This window comes from Chlamydomonas reinhardtii, chromosome 4 (genome assembly GCF_000002595.2).
Source record: "Chlamydomonas reinhardtii strain CC-503 cw92 mt+ chromosome 4, whole genome shotgun sequence".
Lineage (NCBI taxonomy): Eukaryota > Viridiplantae > Chlorophyta > Chlorophyceae > Chlamydomonadales > Chlamydomonadaceae > Chlamydomonas > Chlamydomonas reinhardtii.
Window position 1 is genome coordinate 3,477,598 of NC_057007.1, and position 11,131 is coordinate 3,488,728.

At 62.8% G+C, this 11,131-nt stretch overlaps 2 protein-coding genes across 2 annotated transcripts in view; one reads left to right on the forward strand and one right to left on the reverse strand.

The window, feature by feature from the left end:
- Positions 1–10: 10 nt before the first annotated feature.
- CHLRE_04g227850v5 (uncharacterized protein) lies at positions 11–7,026 on the reverse strand. Its single transcript, XM_043062043.1, has 7 exons — positions 6,500–7,026; positions 5,770–6,026; positions 5,304–5,496; positions 5,011–5,117; positions 4,632–4,787; positions 4,200–4,313; positions 11–3,575 (listed from the first exon to the last, which is right to left on the reverse strand). The coding sequence occupies exons 1-7, from the start codon at positions 6,720–6,722 to the stop codon at positions 2,916–2,918; spliced, it is 1,710 nt and encodes a 569-aa protein (XP_042925395.1). The 5' UTR covers positions 6,723–7,026; the 3' UTR covers positions 11–2,915.
- Positions 7,027–7,126: 100 nt separating this feature from the next.
- Positions 7,127–11,131, forward strand: part of CHLRE_04g227900v5 (uncharacterized protein) — an 8,297-nt gene continuing 4,292 nt past the window's right edge. The window contains exons 1-8 of the mRNA XM_043062044.1: positions 7,127–7,374; positions 7,465–7,534; positions 7,675–7,890; positions 8,366–8,503; positions 9,094–9,146; positions 9,313–9,409; positions 9,941–10,255; positions 10,610–10,753. Of these exons, the coding sequence (XP_042925396.1) occupies positions 7,295–7,374; positions 7,465–7,534; positions 7,675–7,890; positions 8,366–8,503; positions 9,094–9,146; positions 9,313–9,409; positions 9,941–10,255; positions 10,610–10,753 (1,113 nt within the window). The 5' untranslated portion in view covers positions 7,127–7,294. The remainder of the gene's footprint in view (positions 7,375–7,464; positions 7,535–7,674; positions 7,891–8,365; positions 8,504–9,093; positions 9,147–9,312; positions 9,410–9,940; positions 10,256–10,609; positions 10,754–11,131) is intronic.

Genomic DNA, 11,131 nt, shown 5'->3' on the forward strand with positions numbered 1-11,131 from the left:
TTATGTATATAATTGAAATTGCATCGGTGCAGGGACTAGACCGTGGTCCAGTCCGCCTGTTTAATGCCGCAATGGACCGCTCGCACGCCTGCCATGTTGCTTGCAACCCCGCGGGACTTCACTGCCCGATCCCGGCGGTCATCTGCATCGTCCTCTGTGCTTGTCCGTTGCAAGTGCACCCCACACATCTATACCTGCTCAACCCCGCGCCGCCGTGTTACACCCTGGTCACCGGTCTCCTTCCCCGCACGAACTCCAGCCAAAAGAAATGAGCCACACCTACCATTCTGCCGCACCGGGAGGGTGCCAACAATGATTGGGGGAAGTGCCGCCGCCGCCCGAGCCTGTCGGGCGGCGCGTTCTGCAGCCCGCAACCGGCGCATGCAGAGGCCACACCCCCCGGTGGGAATCCTCTTCACTCCGATACGCGCTCTTCGCAGGGAGGGTGGGCGGGAAAACGAAGAGCGCCGCCGAGCGCCTCTGCCCTGGGGCCAGACGAGGCTTGTCCCCCTGGGAACCGCTAGGCCTCACTACGCCCAAGTGTGGCCAAGTAAATCTCTACTTCAGAAGCCTCAGGCACACGCGCCTCTGCTCTCGGGCCAAACAAAGTTTGTCCCATTGAGGACTGCTAGGCCTGGTACAACGCACACGTTGCCTAAGTAAAGATCTTAATATGAAGCCCAGACAACTAGCTCTCACGCAACACCCACGCTCAGGGCAGTCGTACTCGCTCCCCATTGGCGTCCTCAAACCGGCTTTTTGACTGTGTCCAAAAGCATAATTTAATGCCGCAATGGACCGCTCGCACGCCTGCCATGTTGCTTGCAACCCCGCGGGACTTCACTGCCCGATCCCGGCGGTCATCTGCATCGTCCTCTGTGCTTGTCCGTTGCAAGTGCACCCCACACATCTATACCTGCTCAACCCCGCGCCGCCGTGTTACACCCTGGTCACCGGTCTCCTTCCCCGCACGAACTCCAGCCAAAAGAAATGAGCCACACCTACCATTCTGCCGCACCGGGAGGGTGCCAACAATGATTGGGGGAAGTGCCGCCGCCGCCCGAGCCTGTCGGGCGGCGCGTTCTGCAGCCCGCAACCGGCGCATGCAGAGGCCACACCCCCCACAACATGTCCGGCCACCCGCGGTGGCCCCTACTACTGCATGCGTACGGCACGTATCAGACCCATGCATGGCGCCTGCTGCACACAATGCCTCTCCCATAGCGAGTCCGGCAGCGCCTCCCACTGACCCCATTTGCTGCGCACTGCCCCTTCCCCCGCCCACAATGGCGTCGATGCCGTCCATCACCAAGCCCGGGCACCGCCCTGCCCGGGCGAAGCCCAACCCCCCAAGCACGTCATGGTCGGCGGCGACGCCCTTCCGCCGCTGGTCCTCGGACGTATATCCTGTCCCTGCGTCGAGAGTGCTTGGAGCGGCACAGTTAGCGGTGACCGTAACGTGCATCAGCGCCTCTGCCACCCCGAGGAAGGGAGCCACTCACGTAGGTGCAACACGTCCCATAACCCCGGGACAGGGGACCGTAACGTGCATCAGCGGACCGTAACGTGCATCAGCGCCCCCTTAACCCCGAGGAGGGGGGACCGTAACGAGGCCCAACGTCTCTCCGCCCCGAGAAGGGGAGGCCCCGGTATCCCTCCTAGGACCAAGCCACCGCGACTGCGCGTGCGCATGGTAGCTACTGCATTCATCACCCTCCCCCCAAGGCGCCCACCTATGCCGTCACGTGGCAGCCCACGCCTCTGCCCCCCGCCAGGCAGGCCCCGAGGAGGGAGGCTCGTTACGTGAGTGCCCAAACGCCCCGATACCCCGGGCTGGCAGGGGACCGTAACGTGTGTCACCGCCTCTGTGACCCTGAGGAAGGAAGCTAGTGGGCAGCGCGGGCAAGTGCAGGACATGGTCCACAGCCAATCCCCGTCTAACAATCTGTACACAGGCACCACTTAAAACGTCACTAGACAAACCGACAGTCCGCGTCGTTGGCTTGGTGCGGGTTCGGGTGTCGTCATGCCTGTAATCGCCATGGAACTGGTGAGGTCCAGCTCGAAGCTGCGTGATATTACCGTTATCGCTAGCTCGCCATCCACTCGCTCCGTTTCAAAACCGCGGTCCAGGCCGATCACATTGCTGGATTTAGAACGAAGAGCGCCGCCGAGCGCCTCTGCCCTGGGGCCAGACGAGGCTTGTCCCCCTGGGAACCGCTAGGCCTCACTACGCCCAAGTGTGGCCAAGTAAATCTCTACTTCAGAAGCCTCAGGCACACGCGCCTCTGCTCTCGGGCCAAACAAAGTTTGTCCCATTGAGGACTGCTAGGCCTGGTACAACGCACACGTTGCCTAAGTAAAGATCTTAATATGAAGCCCAGACAACTAGCTCTCACGCAACACCCACGCTCAGGGCAGTCGTACTCGCTCCCCATTGGCGTCCTCAAACCGGCTTTTTGACTGTGTCCAAAAGCATAAGTTGAAATCGGCCTAATTGCCGCGTGCGACTACTTCGGAGTCAATGCGTCCCCGTTACATTAATTTCTTCTCGTGAAAAAGTAAAATTCAACTGGGATGTAGGTCTACGAACCCAACGGCCGTAGGAAGCTTGGCCCCTGTTGCAACGCAACCGGCGGGCAGACCGGCGACGGTTTCGACGTCGGGGCCGGCTCATCTTGGCCTCAGACGGCTGCAACTGGCCATCCTTAGTCCTACAAAGAATTGCGCGATCCCATGATACCCTCGAGCGGTAAACCCTTTCTGGCGCGGCACATCCTCGCACCCTGTCGAGCCTCCCCCCCTCCCCCAGCAGCTCCTGGATTTCCCACGGTCTCCGACTTTCCCTACGATACTTGGCTCGGTTCCCTCCTCACGCGCCACGCCACCTCCTACTCCACCTACCTCTACTCGCGCTACCGCCTCCCCCACCGCCCCACGTACGACTCCAGCTGCTCCTCCTCCTGCCTGACGCACCTGCTGTTGCCGCCCGCCGCCGCTTCCTCCACCCGGGCCCGCTGCCACGCCGCCTCCGCCTCCGATAGCGGCAGCCACGCCGCCAGGCCCGCGGCCACACGCTCCCGCCCCACCTCCGCCATCACGCCATACCTCCGGCCCCCAATCGTCACGACCCGTGGGACCGACGTGTCATCAGGGTCGCCGATCGCGGCAAGCAGCCGGGCAATTTCCGGGCGCTCGGTGTGAACCAGGACGTCGTAGGAGCCGGCCAGCCGCATCGCGGCACGCCGCGTCGCGGCGGCCCCGGCAGCTTTGCAGCTACTGCCAGGGCTGCCACCGGCACCGGCACCGACACCGGCAGCGGCACCGGTTGTGCTACTGCCACGGCTAGTGCCGTTGCTACTACTGCCGTTCGCGGCAATGCTGCTGCTGCTGCTGCTGCTGCTGCTATTGCTGCTACTGCCGTCAATGCCGGGGCCCGCCCCCGCCAGGCCGATCAGGAAGGCCTCCAGGGCGCGCAGCTCCCTCTGGCGTACGGCGCCGTCGCAGTCGTACAGGGACCGGTGCGGCGAGCACGAGTTGGCAACACACAGGCTGACGTCCAGCACGTCCAAATGCTACGTTTGGGGAGTGTGGGGTGGGTGTATGTTGGGGGTTGGGAGGCCGGGTGCACGGGGTCCATGCGATGGGTGGAGGGCTGGGTGGGTGGGTGCGTGGGGTTGGATGGGATTGGGTTGTGGGGCATGGCAACAGCTGATGTGGGAAGCGCACGTGCGACGGCAGGGCGCCGCCACGCCACGGCGAACGCCTGCCCCACGAGCCGCTTGCGCATACACTGAGCTCAGCCCACGCATCATCATTCCAACATTGGACGTGCCGGGCCCCGGCCATAGTGCGCACTGCCGACACACAACCCCGTCAGCAGCCACACCCTGATCCAGCCGCCCGCTGCCATCTACAGCAGTGCGTCCGTACAACTAGTGCCGTGACCTGCGTCTCTTCCGTTACTGATTCTATTTCTGCAATCTGCAATATCAGGGCAGCTGGCTCACCTATCACGCTCCCCCACCGCGCTCACCCACAGCGCTCACCCACCACTCTCCCCCCGTTTTAGCTTGATTTGGTTCATTTGGGGCTGGAAATTACAACCCCCACCACTCTCACCCACCGCTAGCTCACCCACCACTCTCACCCACCGTGTCCACCCACGCACCGCTAGCTCACCCACCACTCTCACCCACCGTGAACATCTCCCGCAGCACGGCCCCCAGCTCCCGCTGCAGGCCACCCGCCGGCATGCCGTACCGCTGCGGCTGCAGGTACTCGTCCAGCGGCACGGACTCAAGCCGGAGAGCCTGGGGTGGGTCGGCGGGTGGGTGCAGGCGGGGGGCGTAAACACCAGCCCAAACCAAACCAAACCAAGCCAAACCAGTGGAGCACAGGCAGGGGCGACAGTTGCAAGCGATAATACTGATGGTAGGGGGCCCAGGCGTCGTGGAGAAGCAGGGGGGTTGGGGGCGAGGGTTTGGGGGTGCAGGGGCTGGAAGCGCAGGCTTGGATGCAGCGGTTAAGCCGAGCCTTCCTCGGCCCATATCATGTATATAACAGATGAACGAGGGTTGCAAGGATACATGGCAAGGAAATTTGCAGAGCGTGAGCAGGCCCGAGCGCACCTTGAGTCGGGGCAGGCGGGTGGCGAGTGATGCCAGGTCTGTGGGTGAGGCCAGGCAGGCGCCCAGGCAGAGGCTGGTGAGCGCGGCGGAGCGACCCGAGGGCCAAGAGCTGGGCGCCAGGCAAAAGCGCATCTGGCGCGGGAAGTAGTAGCTCATCTGCGATAGGCAAACACGGCGGGCCCGAGGTATTTACACAGGAGATGAGGAGAAAGAGGTAAAAGTGAAAGAGTACATGGCAGGAGGAATGCGCATATGGGGCACGGGGCAACAAAAGGCATGGGGCGGTGGGCGCCGGGTCCCAGCACCTCACGCCCAGCATGCCACCCAGCACCCACCCAGCACGCTCTCAGCCCTCTCGCAGCACCCACGCAGCACGCACCCTGCCCCGGGGGCCCGGGCCGCGTATGTGCGTGCACACGTGATCCTGGGTAGGCACCAGCTCCAGCCGCTGCAGCCTGCGCAGCTCGTGCATCCAGGTGTCGAAACCTGTGTGGCGGCGGAACAGATCGAGGGAGTTTGCCAGGAAGCTCAAGACGGCACTCCGGTGCTTCGGGACTTTGTTTCCGGCCGGGGACGGAGACACCGCCACCCGGCCCCGCAACAAACCCAATTTACGCCTTGCCATACATGCCCATCTGATTTCCCAACGCACCCACCCACGCACGCACCCACCGGGCATGAAAACGCAGTCCCTCAGGCTCAGGCTGACCAGGTTGGTGAGGCGCGCACACAGCGGGTACAGTTCGCGGGAGCACCAGCTCGGAAACACCGTCAGCGGCGGACGGGCCCACCGCGCCCGGCGCCGCAGGCGGCCGTTCTCAGCACGCGGCCGCGCCGGCAGCGTGTGAGCCGACCTATGCGGCGCCTGCATGGCGGCGGCGGCGTGAAGAGTTGGAGACATGGGGGCAGGAGAGGGGATGAGGAGGTAGGTAGGTAGGGAGGGAGGGAGGAACCTAATGAGCCCGGAAGAGTGCACGTGTGAAGAGTTGCACTGAGCCGAAAGCGCTCTCAGTGCATCAACACGACCACCTGCATCAACACACACACACACACACACACGCACGCACACACACGCACACACACGCACACACACACCGCGGTTCCATTTCCTTCCAGACACATGGTGTCACTGCTGCACCTGTATCACGGACAGGTGTTGCAGCTGTGTGTGTGCCGCCAGCCCGGACAGCAGCACCGCCGCCGAGGCCCCGCTCATCAGGTTGCTGGACAGCGTCACACACGCGCGTGTGTGTATTTGTACGGCACTGCGCCCCCCTGCCGCTGCCACAGCACCCGCAGCAGCTACCAGCAGCCCCGCCCAGGCCTGGGCTGAGTGGCGGCGCGCCTCGGCGGAGGAGCCGTCGTCCAGGCGGCACTGCAGCAGCGGGCTGGTGCCTGTGTGTGGTGTTAAAGAGCATAAGAAAAACAAAGCGCAAAGACCGTGTATGCGACGCTGCAGTACACCTGTGTGTGTGTGTGTGTGTGTGTGTGTGTGTGTATGTGTTAAAAAACGAAACGAAAGTGTGTGTGTGTGTATGTATGTGTGTGTGTGTGTTGTGTGTGTGTGTGTGTATGTGGGTGTGTGCGTGTGTGTGTGTGTGTGTGTGTGTGTTGGGGGGGGGCGGCGGGGAGCTGGGGTGCTGGTAGGGGTTGGAGGTGGGTGTGGGGTGGCAGGAGACTGAGGGGAGCTGGCGTTATGGAGCGCTAAAGGGTCATTTGAGAAGGGAGCTCCCATGATCGTCGTTTCCTCGTGCGAGTATCACACCCGACGGACCAACGGCAACCACGCAGGCGCATGGTGGCTGCTGAATGTGGAACCGGGCGGAACAACTGGCTGTGCTGCTGTGCGGTAGTAGTAAGGCACTTGCCTTCATGCAGAGCGGTCCGCCAGAGCTTGCATGTGCCCCCCGCTATGAGCCGTTCCTCGAGTGAGAGATGCTGTCCGATGACTGATAGCACGTTTGCTGACAGGGTCGGGCAAATGGCTGCAGCTGGGCAGCAGATGCTGGCGCCCTCCTCCAGGCCAACCCGCTCCAAACGCGAGGCAACCTCTGCGACCAGCTCCCCGCCATTTGACGTCTCGTCGTGCATTTCGGTGCTGGCTGGCTGTTGTTGTGGCCGCCGTGGCAGGCAGAAGAAGCGCTACACTGAACTGCCGCGTGGGGACGTCAGACGGGTGTGGGGCCGTTGGCGCAACAGTCTGGCTTAGTGTGTGCCGCCTATATGTTGTGTTACTTATTTCTTAGGGTGCCAAAGTTAATTATAGTAATGTGCAGGACGCCTTGCGTATGCTGGTCGCAGCCGTAGACTTGCGACCTTTCGACACACGACATGATATTCGACAGTTTCTATCTTGGCGTTGCACCGCAACTGTAGAGCGTCCAGAGGCAGTCCGTATCCCCAAACGGGCACCATGGACTGACACCTCATGCAAGAGGAGCAAATTTGGCCGGGCTACCATGTTCCGAAAATCATCTCAGCATTTGATTGCTATAGCTTTAACAAAAACAGACCTCAAAGGCATTTTGTGACGTCCTTGCCTGTTTCCATAGAAGCGCTTGTGGTCTGGCCAAACATGCTATTCATGAGCATCCAACGATAGGTAATAGGTAATAGCTTCCATTATAGCACTGAAATAGAGCGCAGCGGCACAGCGGGCGAGGATGGCCGCTGCCGGGCTGGATACCCTGCGCCTGGAGGATTCAGATGACGATTTTAAATATGAGGAGGTGGATGTGATGAGGTGAGGATTTAGCGGCCTCCATTTCGGCTTCCAGAAACAGGCGCATGTTCGATGTCGCGGGTTTCTGACAGCGTATTTGCTCGCACGCAGCGACGGGGAGGATGATGCGAGCGAGGACTTGGACGCGGCTCTTCGGAAACTCCAGCAGTTTACAAGCAAGGTGGGTCGCGGCTCCGTGGTGCCCCCCTTGCCCACGCGCGCAACCTGCAAGTCTTCTGCTCCACGCCTGCGCGCATGCAAGCTCTCGGCTTATGCTGCTGTGGAGCCATACCTGAATCTCAAAACCATTCACCCCCGTAGCAAGAAGCGGCGACCGGGCCAGCACGGACTACGGAGGTAAAACCGGGGCAAGTGGTGAAGAAGCCGGAGGTCATTGATGACTTCCTGCGCAACTTCTTCATCAAAATGGGGCTGTCGCGGACGTGCGAGTGTTTCGAGGCTGAGTGGTACGAGCTCAAAGCCACGGGGCGGCTGGACAACAGCACCACCGTGCCGGACGTGTACCTTCGCAACGCGGTGAGGAAATGCGGAGCGCGTCGTGCCGCGTGTGCCGCGTGGTGCAGGGAGTGTGTGTGGGGGGGGGGGCGGGGGAGGGGAGGGGTGTGTGCATGAATCCCATGAGAGCTGAGGTTAGGGGCGGCGTTGAAGCAAGGCGGCAAGCTGGCGTGGAGGTGGAGGAGTGGGGGCTGGCGTGGGATTTGCGAGTGATGAGGGTCCTAGTGGGAGGTGGCTATGCGCTGGTAGGCTCCGTGGCGGCATCGGGGCCTAGGGCCGTGTCGGGGACATTGCAGCCCACGCGAGGCCGTGTCGGGGGTGCAAGGCCGAGCTTGGGACTTTGGGAAGTGGACGGCGGGGCGCGCCAGATCCTCACACGCTACACACGACTTACAAATTCCCGGACGCGGAATTCCCCATACCTCCGCATTCCCAAACAATCTCCCTTTCGCGCGCCCTCTCACGCACACACACGTTCTCTCACTCTCATGCACAGGAGCTGGAGGACGATGTGGCGGGCCTGCGGCGCGAGCTGGCGGAGGCCAAGTCCATTGCGGGCCGCGCCTCCGCCACCTGGGACAAGTTCCGCAAGGAGCGCGACTTCCACCGCATGCACCACAAGCGGGTGGCGCAGGTGCGGCTGGGGGGGAGGGAGGTAGGGGAGGGAGGGAGGGAGGGAGGGAGGGAGGGGGAGAGAGAGCAGTTGCACTTGGTAGTGGCGAAGCCACTGAGGGAGCGGGAGGGTGTGGAGGGGTGCGTGGTTGCAGGCGGGCGGGGCCGGGGCCGGGTGGGCGGGCGAGTCGCGGCAGCAGCCGGAGCAGGGAGGAAGCATGAGGGCGGGACGGGGGCGGGGGCGGGGACGGAATGGGGCGGGCGGGTGCGGAGAGGACGACACCCCGGGTGTACGGGTGGGGCAAAGGGCTGGGAGGCGCCCCGCTTCGGTGCGTGGCACAAGTGCGTGCCGCGCAGGAACGGGCTGTGAGCGGGGCGGTGGGACGGGACCGACGTGAGTCTGGGGCGCGGGGCATGACTCGGGAAGGGGGACGGGGCCTGTGCCGGCCGCGGCGGAACATGCATGGCGTGCCGTGAGGGCAGGAGCAGTTGCAGGGGGCGGCAAGCGCGTTGCGTGCCCTCGTCTCTTGCCATGCTACCGTAGTGTATCAAGCCTCTGTGAATAAGCACCGTCAATATATGCTCCATCACCATTTTCTACGCCGTGTGCAGGAGAAGAACAAGCTGTTGACTGACCTGCGGCGGCTCAAGGAGCACTACGCCAAGTGGGTGCTCTGCTGGCTACAAATAGAATACCGTAGCGCACAACGCATGCCATCACATACCGGTACACACACTTTGCTTCTGGATGCGCATGTGTCGACGACCCTTTCCCATTGTGCTTTGCTAACACACATACCGGTATACACACACACGCACGTATGCATGTAGGTATGAGCCGACCATCCTGGAGCTGAAGAAGAAGTACGAGACCCTGATGAAGGAGAAGATGATGATGAGCCTGGAGCGGGACAAGCTGGCGGCGCGGGTGAGTGGGAGCGTGTGGGCTCGTGGGGTAGGGAAAAGCGTGTGGGTGTGGGTGTGGGGTATTGGGGGCTTGGTGGTGCGGAGCAGGAGAAGCTGGCGGCACGGGGGAGTGAGCGTGTGCGTGTGTGGTGTAGGGGTAGATTTTGGTGACGGGGACTGGCGACTGGGATGTCAGCACTGAGTGATGATGGGCTGATGGGGCGGGAGGTGATGTTGAAAATGGGGTATGGCGTTGTGACGGAGGGGTTAACGAGAACGAAAGCCACACATCATACGTGTATGGCTCTTCCAAACTCGAGTTCAACACACACAATCACACTCACACAATCACAATCACACAATCACGCACACACACAATCCCACACACACACACACACACACACACACACACACACACACACACACAATAATATGGTATCCGTAAGTATCTCCGGCGCGCCGTCTGGGCGGGCATCGTTTTATTGTTTTTTCAACACACACACACACACACACACACACAACCACACAACCACACAATCACGCACACACACAGGTGGACGCACTGGAGCAGGTGGCGTCCTCGCCCCTACCCGGCGCGGAGCGGTCCTTGGGCGGCCAGTCCACAGCCGCAGCCGGTGGCGGCGCCTCCGGCCGCGCCCTGGGCGCCACCAACGGCGCACTCACAGGCGACGTGCCGCCTGCCGCCGGGGCGGCGGCGGCGGCCGCCACGGGCCGGTCGGGTGCGGTGTCGGCGGGTCCGCGGAGCGGTTGGGCGTCGTTGAACGCGCCGCCGCGGCGCAACCCGTACGCGGACCTTGAGTTCCCGGCGGCTCCTGTGAAGATGCTATCGCTCAACAAGACGTTCAAGGTGAGGAGGTTAGGTTGCTGTAGCTTGGGGGTGGGGAGGGAGAGGTAAAGGAAGTGGAAGGTAAGGGGGTGGGCGAGAGCCGTGGTGGGGTCGGCTCGCGGGTGGTCCAGGCATGACTAGTAAGAGAGGAAGCATTGTTGGGTATGGCTCTGGGGGCGCGGCGGCAGCCTTCCCCGCCCACCGCCCGTCAACGCCCACCGCCCGTAACACGCCTCACTTGCTTCCACTGTCGCCGCTCCCTCTCATCCGACCCCCCGAGCCTCAACCCCACTGGGCCCCCCACCGTCTACCGTTTACCACTTCCTGAACTACATATGAATGTAAAACCCCCCGATTCCTCACCCCCCTCCTCAGGGCCACCTGCTGTCGGTGGCCAACCTGGCGCTGCACCCCACCAAGCCCATCCTGGTCACCGCCTCGGACGACAAGACCTGGAAGATGTGGCACATGCCAGGTGCGGCCGGCGGGCGGGTGCAGGCGGCTGGGTGGTGCAAGGAGGCGGGGCTGAACGGGGGGTTAGTGCTGTGGGGGTGCGGTGGGGGTGCCGGGCTGGGGATCCAGGGGTGGTTTTGGGTGGGTTCTGAGACGTGGGGTGGGGGCGGCTGGGTGGTGCAAGGAGGCGGGGCGGGTGGGGGCGGCTGGGCTACGCAGTGGGAGTGGTGCGGTGGGGGCACGGTTGTGGTGGGGGTGCATGTGGGGGTTACATTCATGATAAGTTAAGGAAGTGGTAGACGGGGGGGGGCGGGGCTGGGATCCCGGGGTGGTTTTTGGTGGGTTCTGGGACGTGGGGTCGTGCAGGCGCGCTGGCGCTGGCACCTGGCGTACGGGTACACACGGGGCACGGGGCGTGTTACCTCCTCCCTCCCTCCCTCCCAC

Bases quoted from the DNA above. Each gene is read 5' to 3' on its own strand.
- CHLRE_04g227850v5 (XM_043062043.1), bottom strand. From the start codon at position 6,722: ATGCACGACGAGACGTCAAATGGCGGGGAGCTGGTCGCAGAGGTTGCC. The intron at 5,118-5,303 runs GTGGGTGCGTGC...GCCGCCACACAG, and splicing joins GGACTGCGTTTTCATGCCCG to GTTTCGACACCTGGATGCAC. The intron at 3,576-4,199 runs GTGGGTGAGAGT...CCCCAAACGTAG, and splicing joins TGCTGCGGGAGATGTTCACG to CATTTGGACGTGCTGGACGT.